We start from the raw sequence: 19,546 nt of genomic DNA on the forward strand, positions 1-19,546 counted from the left end.
GAAACCCAGGCCATCCAAATCTCAGATTGTGCTCCTCTAATTTTAAAATTCTCTTACACCTCAGGAGACCCTGGCTCTCATCCAAATCAAATAGCAGGTTGCAAAATACAAAATCAAGGTGGCAATTCAACTCTTCCTTGTTGCTTTGCGTCTGTGCTGCTCCATTCCACACATATACAGCAAGAGTTCTACGAAGGTGTTTATTCAATACCAAACAGGTCCTCAGAATGCACCCACGATGTGCAGGTTTGGATTCTGAGCTCAGCATGGCAAGAGTCACTGGGTAAACCGAGTCCATTGGTTTACATCAGTGGGTCTCAACCTTCCTAATACCGCGACCCTTTAATACAATTCCTCATGTTGTGGTGACCCCCAACCATAAAATTACTTTGTTTTCCGATGGTCTTAGATGACCCCTGTGAAAGGGTTGTTCGACCCCCAAAGGGGTCCCGACCCACAGGTTGAGAACTGCTGGTTTACACACAAAGTCCAACAAAACAAGTCAAATGGGTCAGGATACATGGCATGAAGACACAAGGCACGAAACTGGGCACATTTCTGCAGCAACATTCAATTCCTCGGGGTGGGATTAAGTAGGTGACACTAGTGCGACTCTTCACGAGATTCCTCCTCACAAATAATCCAGCTGACTGGCATTGTGCCTGTCTCCTTTGCCCTACATGACCTTGGGAGGAAGGGATGCAGTGGCTCAGTGGCTAAGACATTGAGCTTGTCGATCAGAAAGGTCGGCAGTTCAGCAGTTTGAATCCCTAGTGCCGTGTAACAGAGTGAGCTCCCATTACTTGTCCCAGCTTCTGCCAACCTAGCAGTTTGAAAGCACGTAAAAAATGCAAGTAGAAAAATAGGGACCACTTTGGTGGGAAGGTAATAGTATTCCACGCGCCTTCAGCATTTAGTCATGCCACATGATCACGGAGACGTCTTCGGACAGCTCTGGCTCTTCGGCTTTGAAACGGATATGAACACCACCCCCTAGAATTGGGAACGACTAACACATACAGTATGTGCGAGGAGAACATTTACCTTTTACGTGACCTTGGATCAGGAGGACATGTGGACTTCACTTCCTTCTCTTTGCTAATGGGTGGCAGCTGCTCCCGGTCCTTACCTGGAGCCTCCTGGCTATCTTAACTGCAGCTGCAGCTTGCCTCGTTTGTCTCAACCTGTGGCTCATCCAATCCACCCAGTTGCGGTTTCTCTGTCAGGCTAGCACTCTCCCAGCCCCGATCGAGACCATCGCTCAGCTCCGGGTTGTCGTCTGCTCACTCAAACTCATCCGTCTCCTCCTCCAAATTCATGTCTGTCTGGAGAGGGGTCCAGAGGCAGATCCATGACAGCATCTTGGAGTATTTAATATTTAACCTTTTTTTTTTAATTCTGTTGCCATACAAACTTCAATAGAACTTTCTGCCATTGCTTAAATGACATATAAGATGTCAGAATATGTAGTGTTTGAAACAAAAACATCATTCCTGGCAAAGGATTCATCTTTATAACAGGAATGTTATAAACTAAAATTACAAAAATGGTAATTGTAATGGTACCTTGTTAAAAAAAACTTAGCATACATAAAGAAGCTTATATCATGATTTGAGGAGGGAGTTATTGCTTTTAAATTGGGGGATGGAGTAGGCTATGGCACTAGTACTAGGTACCTAGTAATACTCATTAGTGCATAGTCCATTATCACCAGACTTTGATACTATTTGCAAGTAGTTTTTTCACTCAATACCAAAAGATGCCCAGCACAGGCACATTTTTATGTTAATCTCTGCAATACTGAATCATAATTTTACAAGGTACTTATACAGATTTATTTCACACTTAGGACCGATAATTGTGAATAAACTATTCTAGAGAAATATTGTCATGGAATATGGTTTGTAAACCTTAGATAGAGGGTTTTTCTTTAGAAGGCATTGTGCCAGGACTGGCAATGATGACTTCAAAATTAAGAAGGGTGATTGTCCATTGTACAGTTTGATGTTTATATATCTGTGAGCTTTCCATCACTTCTGGTAGATAATTTGCAGTATATTTGGGGCAGTTTGCAGATTAAGAAGTTGTTTAATAAAGTTATTCATTTATTAAATTCTGAGGAATGGTGAAATACAAAAATGCATATTCTCTTCCCTTTGTTATTTGTTACTTTTTTCCAATAGAATATGTAGGTAAAAATGCTTCAAACTCAAATTGATTAAAGGGTTTTTTTTCCCCTCCCCTTTGTTAGAAGGGATTTTAAAAAAAAAATAAAAAAAGCTTTAATCTGGATTTGTTGTAAAAGAAATAACATCATTTGCTTCGATTTATATTAGTCAGTTGAAGAGGATGCTGGCTGGATGATTCTGCAAGTTGAAATCTACACATCTTATAGATGCCAAGGTTGAGAACACTGCCATAGTGTCTCTTTATCATAAAGAATTGGTTTCAGCAATGGGAGCATTAATTAGGCTATATTAGAGCGACTTGTGTGTGTTTCGTAAAATATGCTTTATTTTAAAATTAGGGCTTCCTGTTGCAGCTGTTCCAGGAGCGCTGAGTCCTTTGGGGATTCCAAATGCGGCGGCGGCAGCTGGCCGTGTCGGTATGCCTGGAGTTTCAACTGGTGGCAATACAGTCCTTTTGGTTAGCAATTTAAATGAAGAGGTTAGTGTATCTTACTCTCTCTTCAGCATTCTTTTTTCTTTAAATCATGCTTCATTTTTAAATTCTTATGTACGTTCTTATTTTGAGCTTGCTTCCATATCTTAAGATTTTATTTATTCATGTTACTTCAGATTGAGTTATGGCTGGATTCCAGTATATTCTATATTGTTAAATACTTTTGATTTTAGAGGTATAGCCTCTTTAAAATAACCCTTTCCTACTTGGCTACCTACATTTCATTTTTAAAAAAAACTAGAGAGAGTAAACACTGCATGTTCTGCTTATTTTGTAGCTCTGAGTGTGCTCCATTTTGAAATATAGAATTTAATAAAACTGCTATTTTTGTTGTTATCGTTGTTCCTTTGCTTATTCATTTCATGCTTACACATCTCTGCTCTTTTTGTTGTATTAATCTATGTGAAAAACTCTAACAAATTTTTCTTTGAAGGTTCCTCCCAGCGATCTTGATGCAGCACTCTTCAATCTCTCTTAGTAATTTTTCTTTTCTTTTGCGGTTGCTATTCATTTTGTCTCCTTTTTAGAACACCTTTGTTTTATTATTTCCTTAACTCTGAAGTCTGAGTTACTTTCAGTTTTGCATTTTATTGCCTTGGATCTTTACTTTGACTTGCTGTGGGAGCTGGTATGAAATGTGGGATAGTTTGTATTGGTTTGTCTACTTTGACTATGTGTTCCATTTGACTGGCCTCTGTTTTAATATTGAACCATTATACTTCTCTCATTTTCGTCATTCATAGTCTTGCGTGTTAAAATGCTTGAATCAGAGTGCCATTTGAAAGACTTCTCCCTGCATTTCATAACCAGACATGCTTATGCAGTTAAGGTTTAGAGGATTTTTTTTTCCTTTAAGTTTCTATTGCATGTTTTTTTCATGTTCTATTGAAATGTAATTTACTGTATGATATGGATGTACTTTACCCATATTTTGTCTTGGGTGACTACATTTTACTCAGTTTTTCTTGTACAATACATAAACCAACCATTTTCTGACCAAATTCCTGCATTTCCTATGTACTGACCTATATTTTATTTTTTTTTGTTCCCCACTTCCTTATTTTTCTTCTGCATTGCTGTTTCCCTTCCCCATTTCATCTTCTCCCTGTGTGCTCACCTACCCTTTCCCTGTCTCTTCCCAAATTCCCACACCCTCCCCTATCCTATCCTTTGCATTCCTTGTCTACACCCCTGTCTCCATCCCCTATGTTCTTGCTTCTGTGCTTGAACAAAATGTTCCTCGGACCAACTTGCCCCAATTAACCGCCTTGAACCATGATCCATGACCACCTCACCATTCTGCGGGAACCACCCTTCGTTATGGATGATCTGTTCATCTCCGCTCTTCCTCGACTCTTCTCTCTTCTTGTCTTATGCTGCTTGCTCTTCTCTCCTTCTAAAGATGGTTACGCCCCAAAGTCTGTTTACCCTCTTCGGTATGTTATCGTTAGCACTATACTTTTATTATTGATTTAATTATTTGTTTCACCTTAATTCTTATTTATAGCTAGCAGTTTGGCTTAAAGTTGAACAGTAAATCTTTTGCTATTTTTCTTTTGCTATTTTTAAACTCCATAGATGCAAACTTTTCTTTTAATGCATGTGATTTTATTTTGCATGGTCTTTTATTTAAAACCATTCTCATAGCTTTGAGGGTATATCAAAAATGTCTTCCTTTTTTCAAAATTCACCTATTCAAAATCTTGTTCTTCTTATTCATTTGTGTGAATGCTGGAAGAAGTGAAAGATCTGTCCGAATGTTTCATTGATGTTTCAACGTATTCTGTTTAGCTATATTTAAAATACTGTTTCTTTTGGGTTACTTTTCTAATCCTAAAAAGGTGTTTATGGGGATGTACAACGTGTGAAGATTTTGTACAATAAGAAAGACAGTGCTCTTATACAGATGGCTGATGGAAACCAGTCACAGCTTGGTGAGATTAACATGTTTTTTTTTTCTCTTCCATTTCATTCTTGGTTTTCAGTATTTCTTAAAATTATTTGGGAAACTGTTCATATGTCACAGTTTATAAAACCGCAAGATTTCTGTTGGGATGAATAAAGTCTGTAAAGTTGCCTCATACGTTCTACAGATAGATAATTTTTTTCTGAACATGAAGCTGTTCAATCGGACAGTACAATGTCAGGATTCAAATTTACTTTTCAGTGGATGCAGCTACAGACTTTTTTTCTGGATGTTTCGGTTTTTCAGATCTCAACTCTCTGTACCTATGAGGTAATTTATTAATTGCAAAGCTGCACCTGTGATGGATGGATAGTTAAATAACAGAATATTGCAGATTCATGCTCTTTTCTTCCGAGGTTGCATTAACAATAATTTTATCTTTAAGAAAGGGAATGAGACTAATGAGAGTAATTCATTAATTTACCTACTTATGTTAAACATAATCTTATTTATAAGAAGCGGAAGGAGAGTAATTTTTTATGTACATGTCATGTTATATAATTCTTTTTGATTCTGCTCCAAAATGCACCAACTTACAAAAATGCATTTACTGTTTGAATAAAATAAAGTTCTGAAACATGTCTTTTTAGATTTGTATCATAAAATTGATCTGCCTAATTACTGGTAGAAATTAAATCATCTGATTTTTACATTAAATAAGTCTTTTTTTTTCCTTTTTCTTTACTGAATATACAGTGATGTGAATGAAACTTAGAAATTAGTTTTGATTTTAAGTAGAAATTCATTGAAATTCAGTAATAATTCAACAAAAAAAGAGTTTTAGACAGCCGTGGAAAATTTGGAATGTAAAACAGAGACATCAACCTTCCTGCCTGCAAGGTCTTGCTTATTGAATGCCCTTTTCAAATAGGAAGGCCAGGCTTCTTTGTTAATCTCTTTTCAGTACTAGGCATTTTAAGACATTCCTTTTTTCCAAGGATTTCTATATTATGTTACTTTGATTGAGATTAGATATCACTATCCACTGGAATCGTAAATACTAAATTTAATTATTTTATTTTAGAGTTCATGGGTAGTCTAGATACATGAAAAATAGGTAGGTAGGTAGATAGATGATAGGTAGATAGATAGGTGATAGGTAGATGGTTGGTTGGTTGGTTGGTTGGTTGGTTGGTAGGTAGGTAGGTAGGTAGGTAGGTAGATGATAGATAGATAGGATAAATAGATAGATAGATAGATAGATAGATAGATAGATAGATAGATAGATAGATAGATGAAAGAAAGAAAGAGAGAAAGAAAGAAAAAGAAAGAAAGAAAGAAAGAGAAAGATTGAATATACTATGCTATTTTTATTATTTAAATTGTTTTTCTATTAGTTTTTTAAAATTTAAAAAACTACTCTTTGAGAAATCTCCAGTATTTCAAATAACTTTGATATTGGGCAGATGAAAAAAAATTGCATCTTTTTCATGTCTTCATTTAATAAAACAAAGAGCCACTAGAGGCTCATTTTAAAAACAATAACGATATCAAAAAGTTATATTATTAAATTGTTATAAGGACTAAAGCACATAATCTTCATTATTTTTGTTTAGCTATGAGCCATCTTAATGGGCAGAAAATGTATGGCAAGATTATTCGTGTCACTCTTTCCAAACATCAAACAGTTCAGCTACCTCGAGAAGGTCTCGATGACCAAGGCTTAACAAAAGATTTTGGCAATTCACCTCTTCATCGTTTCAAGAAGCCTGGTTCAAAAAACTTTCAAAATATTTTTCCTCCATCTGCAACTCTTCATTTATCTAATATTCCGTAAGTCTTGGCTAGAAAATTCCTTGAAAAATTCATGTAAAAGCCAAATGTAGCTTTTAATTCTTTCTTGTTTCTCTTCTCTCTTTTACTTCTTTTTCTAGACCGTCAGTATCGGAAGATGACCTGCGCATGTTGTTTGGTAATACTGGAGGCACTGTGAAAGCATTTAAATTTTTTCAGTAAGCACATTTTCTTTGAAACTTCATTTAAAATGAGGTAGCAGTGGTTTAGTGGTTTATTAGCATTTGTAGGCCGCCCTTTTCCCTGAGGGGACTCAGGGCGGCTCACAGAAAACCAGGGAGAGGGGAATACAATATTAAGACAACAACATATAATAAAAATAGTAAGCAACATTCATTCATCATTCGGGCGGGGTAGCAATTCTTATCCCCAGGCCTGACGGGCGAGCCAGTTCTTCAAGGCTATGCGGAAGGCCTGGACGGTGGAGAGGGTACGAATCTCCACGGGGAGCTCGTTCCAAAGGGTCGGGGCTACTGCTGAGAAGGCCCTCCTCCTTGTAGTTGCCAGCCGACACTGGCTGGCCGATGGAATGCGGAGGAGGCCTAATCTATGGGATCTTATAGGTCGTAGGGAGGTAATTGGCAGAAGGCGGTCTCTCAAGTATCCAGATCCACTGCCATGTAGGGCTTTATGGGTGATTAATAGCACCTTGAAGCGCATCCGGAGATCGACAGGTAGCCAGCGCAACTCGCGGAGGATAGGTGTTATGCGGGTGAATCGGGGGGCACCCGCAATCACTCGCGCGGCTGCGTTCTGCACTAGCTGAAGTCGCCGGATGCTCCTCAAGGGCAGCCCCATGTAGAGCACATTGCAGTAGCTGTCCTTGGTAAGAATAGGTTTTATATTAAAACTTCCTTGTATTGTTTTCGTATCTAATTTCATTGCTTTGTTCCAGAAGAGATCACAAGATGGCCCTTCTTCAGATGTCAACAGTAGAAGAAGCTATCCAGGCTTTGATTGATCTGCATAATTACAATCTTGGAGAAAATCATCATCTGAGAGTTTCTTTTTCCAAATCAACCATTTGAAGTGAGATATCAAAATAATAAGGTTGTATCACATTGTTTAGTGTTGTCATCTATGACTGTTCGGGAAAGCGGGGACCAGAGATGGACATCTGTTTTTCATGCTGTTATCATTCCTTGATTGTTTATGTATAAATGAAATGAAAAAGGATTTGCAAGGAAGAAGCAGTGATATTATCTGCTGGTTTTGCATATGTTTATGAAACCATTTTGTTTAAAGGGGATTCTGAGGAAATCCCATAGTTTTTCAACTTAGTTAACATACGTGCCTTAAAGAAGGAAAACTTAGAGTTGCATTTACTAGTTAAAAATTTGGTTGTTTGGGGCACATTATATGGGAATTAATAGGTGCAGTCCAGTGAATGTTAGGCTTGCATTTATTCCATTGAAATCCAAGAATTAGAACATTGATTTCAGGAGGAATTTGTTGCACCTAACTTCTGCAGGATTATGCCAAATATGTATTAGGCAAGAGTGTGTAAAAAGGGTTAAGCTTTTTTCTGTTTGGGATTTATCAGTTTTCCATGAAACATTTAAAAAACAAAATCAGTTGCTCTTCTCCAAGAGAAACTCAGCATATTATTTTTTCTCTCAGTAAAAATGGCCTTTGTATTTCAGATTTAGTTTAGTTGAAAATATAGGCTTTAGTCAGAACTACAAAGATGCAAAGAGTTAATTTCTTTGAAAGTCTGAAAGTGATTCTTTTGTTTTTTTGTTAGTTCCTGTGGCTTTTAGCCTCAGTGAAAAAAGTTGTATAAAGTCTTAACCTTTTTGTAAACACACTCTGGGGCGAATCATATAAATGTTGGCACTAAGTAATGTCTTGTTTGTGGCTGAATATTTTTTGTAGATGTTTTTTGAAGTTGACATAACTTACATGCATTTAAATATATATTGCCATTTTTAGTTAGTAATTACAATTTGAAATATGGTTGTGGATTTCTGAGCATGTTCAGACTGATCTAGCTAGTTCAGGAGTTGGTGCATGTATTTCAAGGATGAAGAAAATGTATTGCAAACTTTTGCAGAAAGATTAATAATTTTTTGGCAGTTTTCTTTATAAAAAAAACAAAAACAAAACTGACAACCAGGTGGGACCAAAGTTTATGTGCCTTTAGTCTTAATTTACCTTGCATTGTAATATTCAGTTTTAATAAATCTCTTCAAAATATTTTATATCTAGAAATGGATCTGCCTTTACTATAAACATGGCTCAGAATCTACAGGAAAAAAAAGTTCATTGGAAACAGTTCCTCTATCAATCTGGGCTGTTTTACTGATTCTGTTCAAATGACCAATACTTTTTGCAATTGATGTATTTAGTTCCAAGAGTCATAGATTATGTGTTATCTATGTAGAAAAAGGTCATGTATATTTTCTATTAGTTGAGTTTTTACATCTTTAGAAATGTAATATTTCAGTATAGTTTGAAAGCGGCACAATTAAAAATTAATTTTCTAACAAAGTTGGGAGGTTTGATGGTTGTTTAATTTCTTCTTATGTGTACGCTGCTTGCCTCTGTAGCATGCTCAATAAACACTTCTGTAGCTCTGTATTCACCTCTTCTGTCTTTCTCTGCTGCCTTTTCTCTCTTTTCTTCTTTTTTCCCCACTTCCACTGTGCTTTTGAATTCATGTTTATTCTCTGTCAGGGTGGGAAAAGCATAATAATCTGATTTTTTTAAACTTCTGAATTTATGATCTATAAAAACCAAATGCTGTGCAAATAAATAATACTTTGGACAGCATACACACTTTATTTATTTGGAAGTCTAACCACTTTGCTTATAGAAATGGATATTAAACATTTCCCACCCTGTTATATAATCTATAGCTTTAAAAACATAACTTTTTATCGTAGCTTGTAAGTTCTATCTTTTTTTGTTTTTAAGATAGATTTATGCAGTAATTAACTTTTCAGATTTGCCATGCTTCTGCTGCAGTTTCATCTTCCATTTTCTGTGTCTGCTAAAAAAGCCTTTCCACTAATCACAGGTATTACGTGGGTTAAACAAAACTGTCAAATTGCTCAATGGAGGGAGGGGAAGGAGAAGAAAAAACGGAGGACAAACCTTGTCAGCTGCTAAATACAACTAAAAGGTGCTGAATATGTTATCCTACTAGTTCAAATTCTAATTGTATATACATCCCCAATTATTTTTATGAGAACTATATTTAACAATTGATTTTTGCCTTTTTATCTGATCTAAATCTCAGTACACAACCATGTATGATTGGGATGTATTAATTTCGCTGGAGTTTAGCTTACAATTTCATACTAAATATGAAACACATTCATGTTTACGCAATATCAATGACTTGTTTGAGGCTCTTCAGGAAACTTGAACTAATAATTTAAATTCAAACATCATTTTAATGAATCATTTTACATGAACTCAAAGACAATATCAAGGACTTTTAAACCTAATTATTCCCTAGGTACATGCCAGAACTCATTCACTTGTGTAGGAAGATATAATCCCAATTAATAACTTAGCCAGTCTTCATATATGCCTGTCAACAGAATTTGAGGAACAGGGGGGGAAATAATAAATTCCCTTCACCAAAAATGATGCAATATTTGCAGTTAAATATCTACATTAAAAGTGTTATATACTTCGGGGTTTATTTTTTACCTTTCAAAAACAAGATTAGGTGATTTATAATAAAAAGCAGACATTAATGTAAACTGCACATAATTTTCAAAGAATGTAGTATAAAAGGTATCTTTTGTCATTTAACGTATTTGGAAAAGCAGCTCTCACACACAACAAACTGCTTTGCATTATGCAGTAGACTGACTTGATTGCTTATAGGACAAAAAGACAAGTGGTGTACTGCAGAGTCACTTAGCTTTGCAAAGTGGATGTGGATGTGGGGTGAACCCATGGCATTCATTCTGCAGTATTCCTCTTAGGCGCACACACTGCAAAAGTGCCCAAGGCTGTAAAAACTGGAGATGGATTTCTGGAGTAAAAAGCCCACAGTATATATGATTTCTGTTACCTTCCACTTTTGATTCCTACTGTTTCAGCATTTTTACTGGACTGTGTTCTTTTATAAAAAAAAAATGGGTTTCATATTTATATTTATCTTTCTTGAAACATAAAAATAAAATAGATAAGCATCTGGAACTAGGATTTTGGAATTTAACAGAAGACTTAAGTGTGCCAAGAATGTCCCTCACCGGGAGTTCCTGATTCATCACGCTGAAAACTTTTGCTTTCAGAAGGTTTAAACAAAAAGCATAAGAGAATCAACTGTGGTTTCATTTATTCTAACCAATAGGAAGAACCCCTAATAAAAGAAATGGAAGTAGCTGGAACAGTTGAAGGAAAATTAAAACTGAAAGTGGCCCAACATATTACATATTATATAAGATTATGTGCCCTGAACTGATGGAGTTCCTGAAAAATTACCAATCGCAGTAGCAAATCATTTCAATGAAGAGGGGAAAAATGAAAACAGTAGAAAATGTTAAAAGTGTAATAAAAGTTTTGAAAGCAAAGAGTGTACAGAAGAAGAAAGATCAACAAATCATTACACAGGAAGCCAAGAATTATAGAAAATGATGATAGAATAGTTACAGTCCAGCAGTGGAGGCCAAGAACAATGGCAACAGAGCAAAATGTCATCAGAAATGTTCAGAATATAATTAAAAAGAGTAAGTATAATATTAAGCCAGTATATCAGTTGCTTAATGAAGACAATGTAACACAAATAGGCAGCAAAGAAAAGCTAGAACTATTGCTTAATAAATTTGCATGTGTTACAAAATTGGATGGGATAATAAAGCAAAAGTAGAAAAGTGTTGGAGATAAGGACTGAATGAGTTTAATAGAGAAAAGGCAACATTATTCATTTAGACATATGGTTACACAGAACGGGGGATATCTAGCTGGACAAGAGTACTTTGTGGAAAAGATGTTGAAGGGTAGTTGATTAAAAATTAAGTAGGTGTCATCAGTGTAATACTGCCAATTGTAAATTTAGCTGAATGAACAATATTCCCAAATTACAGGAAATCATCGTTCCACTTTATTTTCCATTGGCTAGACATCAGCTCAAGTATTATGGCAGTTCTGGCAGTTTAAGAAGAATTCAAACATTGGAACCTAATTCGTAGAAGGAAAGTTGAGAATAATTGGGGTGAGGGAAACAAAGCCATATGAAGAGAGATTGAAGAAACTCAGCATGCTGAATTTTGAGAGGCCTAAAAAGAGAATATAATACAAGTCTTCAAATATCTGAGAAAATACCACACAGGATGTCAAGATCTATCCTCAGTAGTTCCAGAGTACAGAACATGAAATTTTGCATTGGATGTGCTTCATTGGCCGGGGGGGGGGGGGGGATCACAACAGGTGATTGTGTTTCCCTGAAAGTTGTGGTTTGACTTTAGAAAACAGAACTGTTTTGGAACTTGGGAAAAAACCTTCGCTCTCTCACTTTTCTTCCTATGACTATAAATAGGATGTTTGTTCAGGCTCACTTCCAGCAACCACGGAATCTTTGGAGAAATCAGCCCTTATTTTATTTTTAATCATATAATATTTTCTAGAAATTGTACGGAAACAAAATGCCTACGACATTTGATATGCTCCTGAGAAATACTGATACAAGAGAATGTGAAGTGAGATCAGCTTTTTAACTTTTTCACTTCTATCATCCTTTCAGGTATCTTAAGAAGTGCAGTCAGGCAGAAAGTGAATTTTAATTAGCCCACAAACTTAAATATTTCTTTCAAAAATCTGTTAAAACCTCATAATCTTTTAATGTACATTGCCCAAACTTTATATTCAAACACCCAGATTATCTCAACCTGAATATTTACATGGAGATTCCATCTGAAAATTTATTTATCATATCCAATGTTTTACTCTTTAGCTTCGCTGTTTGGTTGCCTAAAATAGGTCTGCAGTTCCTGCTTCATGGAATGAGAAAATGAGTAAAAGAAAGAAGTGTTTCTATCAGAGAGAGAGAGAGGGAGAGAGATTGGATTAAGGAAGTACCCAGTGTTTTCTAATGCTGGCTGTTTTTTCAGTTATATTCTAAAATATTGAAGAGAAAAATGAAAACAGAGGCATCATTTCTCATCAAAATAGGGAGGCAGGTATTTGAATTCCCAAAGGGATAGAACTATACCAAACAGACAAACCAATATCCTTGAGTGTGTATTTCGTGTACAATGAACCATGGACGTAACTGCACGAGCATTTTGACATTTTACCATGTTATCTGAAGATGCAGTTTGAAGGGCAAGAGATGTTCTACCTGGCAACCATTGCCCAATCTCTGCAGATTTTGGTGTTGGCTGTCCAAAACTAGAGAAGCAAAAGCTTTACTCTTGCCTTACTCTTTCTCTACCACTGGTCAAATCAATACACTAATCTGTGTAGAGTCTCAATAGCTTGGAATCAGGACTCTTATCTATTGCTGGGAATGAAACGTCCATCAGATGGTGCTAATGCTTGCTCTACACTTAAGGATTTTGGTCAATGCATAACTCCAATGTAAGTTTGACACACAAACACAAAGGCTTTTGGGGGGATCATCCAAGTTTTTTTCTAACAAACAAATTGCACAACTTGCCCTATTAAGGCAAACTCTCACGGCAAGAATGACTGAAGTATAGAATCTGCCTTGACCCTAACTCTCCACTCCTGGGTATTGAGGAGGCACCTTGAGTGCCTTGCCATGTTGATAGATGGAGTTCCACTGCATAAGGACTGCCAGGGCAATCAAATGCAACTTGATTCATACTTGATATGTTTCATTCACACACTCAATAATTGCCTATGTCAGTATTAACACATGGTCTGGTTCCTCTTGGTCTATCCATTACTATCCATTTTGGATTCCGATAAGAGTACCACAGGAGGCAGATCCTTTTCTTCTTGACTTTTACTTTCAGCCTCCTGGATTGCTAACAGAGAGCAGAAACCTAAATGAGTGCCATTTAGCACCATTAGCTCCTCCAAATGCTGCTAAAAGCCCTTCCCCAAATACCGAGCCATTCTCCCACCTCACCAACATAATAACGGGGGTCACCATAGCTGCTGCAGGAAGGCTAGGCCAATTATTGCATTCAGTAGTCATTAATTGCAAGAGACTAGACCATAATGTTGTAATAACATTTTCTGAAACAAAACAAAATACTTTAAAAGGCATGCTTCGTTTCATCTTCAAAACAAAATATTTGAAATGTGGATTTCGGATCACAAAACACTCAAAATGCTTTCATGTTTTAATTATTTTGCACACCTCTTCCAGTTGCTCCCCATCACTTGATAAATGTAAACAGATTGTGGACAGTTACGCTTTAAAAAATGTGGATTACACAGAGAATTTGACTAATAGTCTCTTTTAACACTGATTGTATCGGTCAAATGTACTCATACTAAATATACAAATAAAAGGTTACTAAATATAACTTATTTACATACATAGCTACCAATCACAGTATTCCCTTTCATAGTGCAATAAACTTTAGGGAACTCCCCCCCTCTCCATAGAGATAAACTTTTAGGAAATCTGACTTAAATCCTTCACAGTCCTTTCTGTACAGTAATATTTTTGCAAGGCGCTCTTCTTCCAAATCTATGCACTGGTTCACACGTTACATTTCTCCATCTCTTTTTGATAATCTTGTCACTCCATCCAAAAGCAACTTATTATGTTTATTTTGCAGTTTGATCCTTATTGTTCTTTATTCACCATATTATTCTTTGCCAATCTGTTCTTGTTTTACCATCAAGACTTACTAATCCATTCCCACTGTATTCAAGTTTCCTTCCTTCCAGCAATTTTCCCTTCTTTCAACATTGCTATGCAATGGACTACGTACTACCTTCTATCTTTCTCCAACTTCCCATCTCTAGCAACCATTGTAGCAAGATATACATTACTTATCCCTCCTCATTATAAGAGTTAGGAACCAATAGTGTATTCTCTTTATCATTTTGGCTATTGACATTGAGTGTGTCCTTTCTAAATTTTGTTCATTATAAATTCATTTTAAAAAAAAAATCAAAATAAACAAGAATTGTATCCTGGTGCTGCCAGGTGACATGCAAATGATATGAATATTACTTGCAATGCTAGGTGAGCTTTTTAAAAATGTAAATAACTTCAGATACCTTGGCTTTAGTTGATGAAGAGCAAATGTAATGCTGAATGATTTATTAGAATCATTTTTACTGATTAGTAATTGCATCACACTTTTAATTTTTGAATTGCACATTATTTGGATGGTTCTCCAACTTCCCCCCCTTTCCCCTAGCAACAGCTTTCTGAACATCCATCTTATTTCTGATTAGCACTCAAAAGTTATTAACTGTGTCTTTGGCATCTTCTTAAAATCTAATTGGTAGAATCTTATTTTTCATGCTTAAAACTGTCCTCCCATACTTCATATTTGGCCTCAAGTGTAGGTCATTTTCTTGACATTGAAGTTACTAAAATACACATTGTATCAATGTGACTTTCCTTCTCTGAAGGAAAAGTTGCTTTCTCCCAATTATTCTTCATGATTTCAATCTTACAAATTAGTTACCTTTTCAAAATCAATATCCTAAGGTAAACTATCACCACCATTTACCTGGGATACACGCTTTTGTTGTGTCTCTGAACAAATATGCATTTCATATTAGGCTGTTGCTGCAAAATAACTCCTGTAAGAACTAGCATTATAATGTGTGTTTCCCTTTCATTCCTCCTTCGGCATGTGTAGAAATGCAAATTTCAACACTGTAGTAAAGATAAAAGTAGATACGTTTTTCCCTTTCAGAGCTTCCATGTGTTATTTATAGTGTTTGCCCTTTCATTCATTTTTAAAATAAAATTAAAGGATGCTATATACTCAGTGGAACTGGTTATTGAACAAAATTTTTAAACATACGGTTTTAAAAAGCCAACTGAAGAACTATAGAAGAATCTCTTTTCAAAATAATTGCTAAAGGTAAGTAATTACTTGTTTGCTATATACAGTTCTTCCAATGAAATGCCAAATCATCATCATCACCTTTCAGAACATTATTGCTAGCAGGGATTTTTGCAATTATTGGAAGCCATTGAAAATAATAACTTAGAGCACAATATTTTAGTATGTAGCCTAGATTTGATTCCATTTTTGTACTTGGACAATATGAGCTGGTATCACCTTATTGCTTGAATGAAATCTTAACAGCTTTCACCGAACAAAGTAAGCAACCTTGGAAATTAGATAGACTTTATAGTACATCCTATTTTTTTTGGGGGGGGGGGATATTTTTAGCATTAGTAAAAATAGTAAATACCAAAGATGCATTTGCTTTAGGAAGTTATAGTAAAATGATTTACTTAGATTTTAAAACAACTTGAAAGAGCTTGAACGTTAAAGAAAATATTATGCTGAATCAGATCAAAGGTTTACCTAACCCAGAATTTTGTTCCCACACAGCCAACTAGTTTATTTTTTCTCCTTAAAGAAAAGGAAATGGATTCCTGCAATGGACAAAGCTATAGAATTCCCATTAATGTATTACATATACAGGTGAAACTCGAAAAATTAGAATATTGTGCAAAAGTTCATTTATTTCAGTAATGCAACTTAAAAGGTGAAACTAATATATGAGATAAGACTCATTACATGCAAAGCAAGATAGTTCAAGCCGTGATTTGTCATAATTGTGATGATTATGGCGTACAGCTCATGAAAACCCCAAATCCACCATCTCAGAAAATTAGAATATTACATGCAATCAATAAAACAAGGATTGTACATAGAACAATATCGGACCTCTGAAAAATATAAGCATGCATATGTACTCAGTACTTAGTTTGGGCCCCTTTTGCAGCAATTATTGCCTCAATGCGGCGTGGCATGGAAGCTATCAGCCTGTGGCACTGCTGAGGTGTTATGGAAGACCAGGATGCTTCAATAGCGGCCTTCAGCTCTTCTGGATTGTTTGGTCTCATGTCTCATCTATGGGGCATTGCCAAGAGAAAGATGAGAGACATGAGACCAAACAATGCAGAAGAGCTGAAGGCTGCTATTAAAGCATCCTGGTCTTCCATAACACCTCAGCAGTGCCACAGGCTGATAGCTTCCATGCCACGCCGCATTGAGGCAGTAATTGCTACAAAAGGGGCCCAAACCAAGTACTGAGTACATATGCATGCTTATACTTTTTCAGAGGTCCGATATTGTTCTATGTACAATCCTTGTTTTATTGATTGCATGTAATATTCTAATTTTCTGAGATGGTGGATTTGGGGTTTTCATGAGCTATACGCCATAATCATCACAATTATGACAAATCACGGCTTGAACTATCTTGCTTTGCATGTAATGAGTCTTATCTCATATATTAGTTTCACCCTTTAAGTTGCATTACTGAAATGAACTTTTGCACGATATTCTAATTTTTCAAGTTTCACCAGTATATGCCACCTGAATCTGGGCCGTTTACAAATTAAGAATAGAATTGCATGCTGCACTAGCATGAAGGATAAACTACGTTTTCAAAAGAAGGTGCAAGGAAAAAAGTAATGGCTATCATCAGTTGGAGTTTGTTTTTTCATGGAAATTTAACAATGGAAAGAGCTGATTTCTGCCTGGTAGTAAAAGGCAAAACATATAAAAGTTTGAACAAGTCTCTTCACAGTTTGCTTAATTCTTTCCTTTTGCTATAAAAATGTTACACTGTTCTAAATTTTTCCTTTGGAGTATCATTACATATGAGCAGCACTCTGAATATATTAGCTATTTGTTTATTTTCTTCAGAAGAGAGATGGCCAAAATTGGGTTTTTTTTATAGATGCCTTAAAAGGCAACGATTGATTTATACAAATGAAGATCTGATCAGTTACTGATTAAAATAAATGATAATTACTTATTAATGGAATTTACTACTCATTCTTTGCATAGAAAAATCTTGTTTTTCTTGGTTATACATTATTTTTATTATTTCATTATTGTAATGGGCAATACAATTTCTGCATGCTATGGCTTGGCAGTCCAAATTGCATTCTGTACATATTGTAAAATTTACGCAGAACCAAAAGCAACAATTAAATGTAGCTTGAAGAGGACAAAAGGCTGCTAATTAACACTTCTAGAAGAAAAAAATGCATAGCTCATATTACATGAGTACACCTATTAACATTTGAAGAAGGTACATTGTGAATACACATAATGTCTTTATAGTTCTATACAGAAGACAGTATCCAACAAGCGGTAATACTATTCTTCCACATTTGTAGTAGCTGTATTGCTTGCAGCTTAAAACAAGCAAATTATGTTTGTCAACTCAGTGCACAGATACATTTCAGAGACGTACGTTAAGTATACATGGCTGTCCCCTTCCAAGCACTTTTTTTCAACAGTATGAAAGTGCTTATTTCCTCCCTATCCAGACAACATCCCTCATACTAGATGATTTTTTTCAGTTGCAATGACAAGATACAGTTTATGATTTAAACATAGAAGGATGTAAGATCCTGCATAACTCCAATAGCAGAAATTAAAGCAATGGTATCTCCCATTTTAGGTCTGGAGGAAGTGAAATAGCAATAGCAATAGCAGTTAGACTTATATATCGCTTCATAGGGCTTTCAGCCCTCTCTAAGCGGTTTACAGAGTCAGCATATTGCCCCCAACAACAATCCGGGTCCTCATTTTACCCACCTTGGAAGGATGGAAGGCTGAGTCAACCCTGAGCCGGTGAGATTTGAACTGCTGAACTGCAGTTAGCTGAAGTAGCCTGCAGTGCTGCATTTAACCACTGCGCCACCTCGGCTCTAATAGCCAACTTGATGTGGAGAGTCAGCTTGATTTGATGTCTGTGACATTTTACAGATTAGTAAGGTAATTGTTGCCAAATTTGAAGACCTAGTTGTAAGGCAACAGTTATCTTGGCCTGAGGATCCCCAAAGTTATGATTCACTGTCTAATCTCCAGCACCCAGAAGTATTATGAACCCCATCAGTTGATCTTACACCTACTCATAAGACCCAGGAGTCAATGTCACCTGGCTCTAAGAAAACTCAATTTTGGAACAGGTACTTCAGGCTGAGCATTTTGACCCCATTGAGGAAAATTATCAGGATAAGATGTAGCACCTGTTTTCTATCTTTCAGCCACCACTGTTGCCTCAAGCCCATTTCCCTGCTTTCAAGACTATAACTGTACCCTATTAGGTGGAATGAAGCACAATGCAAACGTCATCTCTGATATTCCATTTGCAATTCTCCCTGTAATATCCCTCATGTTACAATTAATGCAATTCTAAATGTTCTGAAGTTTCTCAGAAGTTGTCTTCTTTTAAGGAGAGTTTTGTTTTTCTATCTTATTTTCAGTATGATTGAGTGTATTTCAAATTTCTAGCGCTGATGTTTTTCAGTTTTCCTATCTGGAGACAGTGATGTTACACAGCTCTAGCCTGTCCAGATTTTAAAAAGTCCATTGAGGCAGTTACTTTGTGATGCCACCCCTTGATAAATTAATATAGCTACAGCAATTACAATATTAAAAATCTGCCTTTCTCTTTCAATGTTTGGAACAAGTGAGACAACACAGTAAGGCCTTTTGTTGGAGCTGCCAATTGTAATCCAGATCTTTGCCCTTCACCTTTTTGAGGCTGTGCATTATCACTGGCCCCAGTTGATACCTAATTCAGAGAGTGTCCCAAACCTGGTATTCCCTGAGAAATGCTAAGTGGGCTCACCCAAGTTCATAGTTCATTTCTGTGCCCAAGGAAGAGTAAGTAGGTGTGGCCATTTCAGAGGACTGAGGGAATGGCCTTGAAGAGAAAGGAGGGAAGCCTTATAATAAATTAGGCCTGGACTGCTTCCTGATTTAGTCTGCCTTGAGGAATTGAATTGAATTGAATTGAATTTATTATATTTCTATGCCGCCCTTTTCCCCGAAGGGGACTCAGGGTGGCTCACAACCCAAGTCAAGGGGGTGTGTGTGTACAAATAAGGAAAAAAGAACACGAACAAAACAATACCACAATTTAAAACACACAACAACCATACCATTCGAGGGGGGACAAAAGCTCATTAGCCCCAGGCCTGTCGGAACAGCCAGGTTTTAA

The 19,546-nt window shown here is 36.2% G+C and overlaps 1 protein-coding gene across 5 annotated transcripts in view; it reads left to right on the forward strand.

Annotated features, from left to right (window-relative positions):
- Window positions 1-8,643, forward strand: part of PTBP2 (polypyrimidine tract binding protein 2) — a 66,153-nt gene extending 57,510 nt beyond the window's left edge. For 2 of the 5 annotated variants that reach the window (XM_032217470.1, XM_032217472.1), the window contains 6 exons: window positions 2,543-2,667; window positions 4,085-4,118; window positions 4,524-4,616; window positions 6,205-6,421; window positions 6,523-6,600; window positions 7,338-8,643. In XM_032217470.1, the coding sequence (XP_032073361.1) occupies window positions 2,543-2,667; window positions 4,085-4,118; window positions 4,524-4,616; window positions 6,205-6,421; window positions 6,523-6,600; window positions 7,338-7,470 (680 nt within the window). In that variant the 3' untranslated portion in view covers window positions 7,471-8,643. Of the gene's footprint in view, window positions 1-2,527; window positions 2,668-4,084; window positions 4,119-4,523; window positions 4,617-6,204; window positions 6,422-6,522; window positions 6,601-7,337 lie in introns of all 5 variants that reach the window. The other 3 variants (XM_032217467.1, XM_032217469.1, XM_032217471.1) reach the window with 3 other exon arrangements.
- Window positions 8,644-19,546: the final 10,903 nt, after the last annotated feature.

The sequence above is a fragment of the Thamnophis elegans genome, chromosome 5 (genome assembly GCF_009769535.1).
Source record: "Thamnophis elegans isolate rThaEle1 chromosome 5, rThaEle1.pri, whole genome shotgun sequence".
NCBI lineage: Eukaryota > Metazoa > Chordata > Lepidosauria > Squamata > Colubridae > Thamnophis > Thamnophis elegans.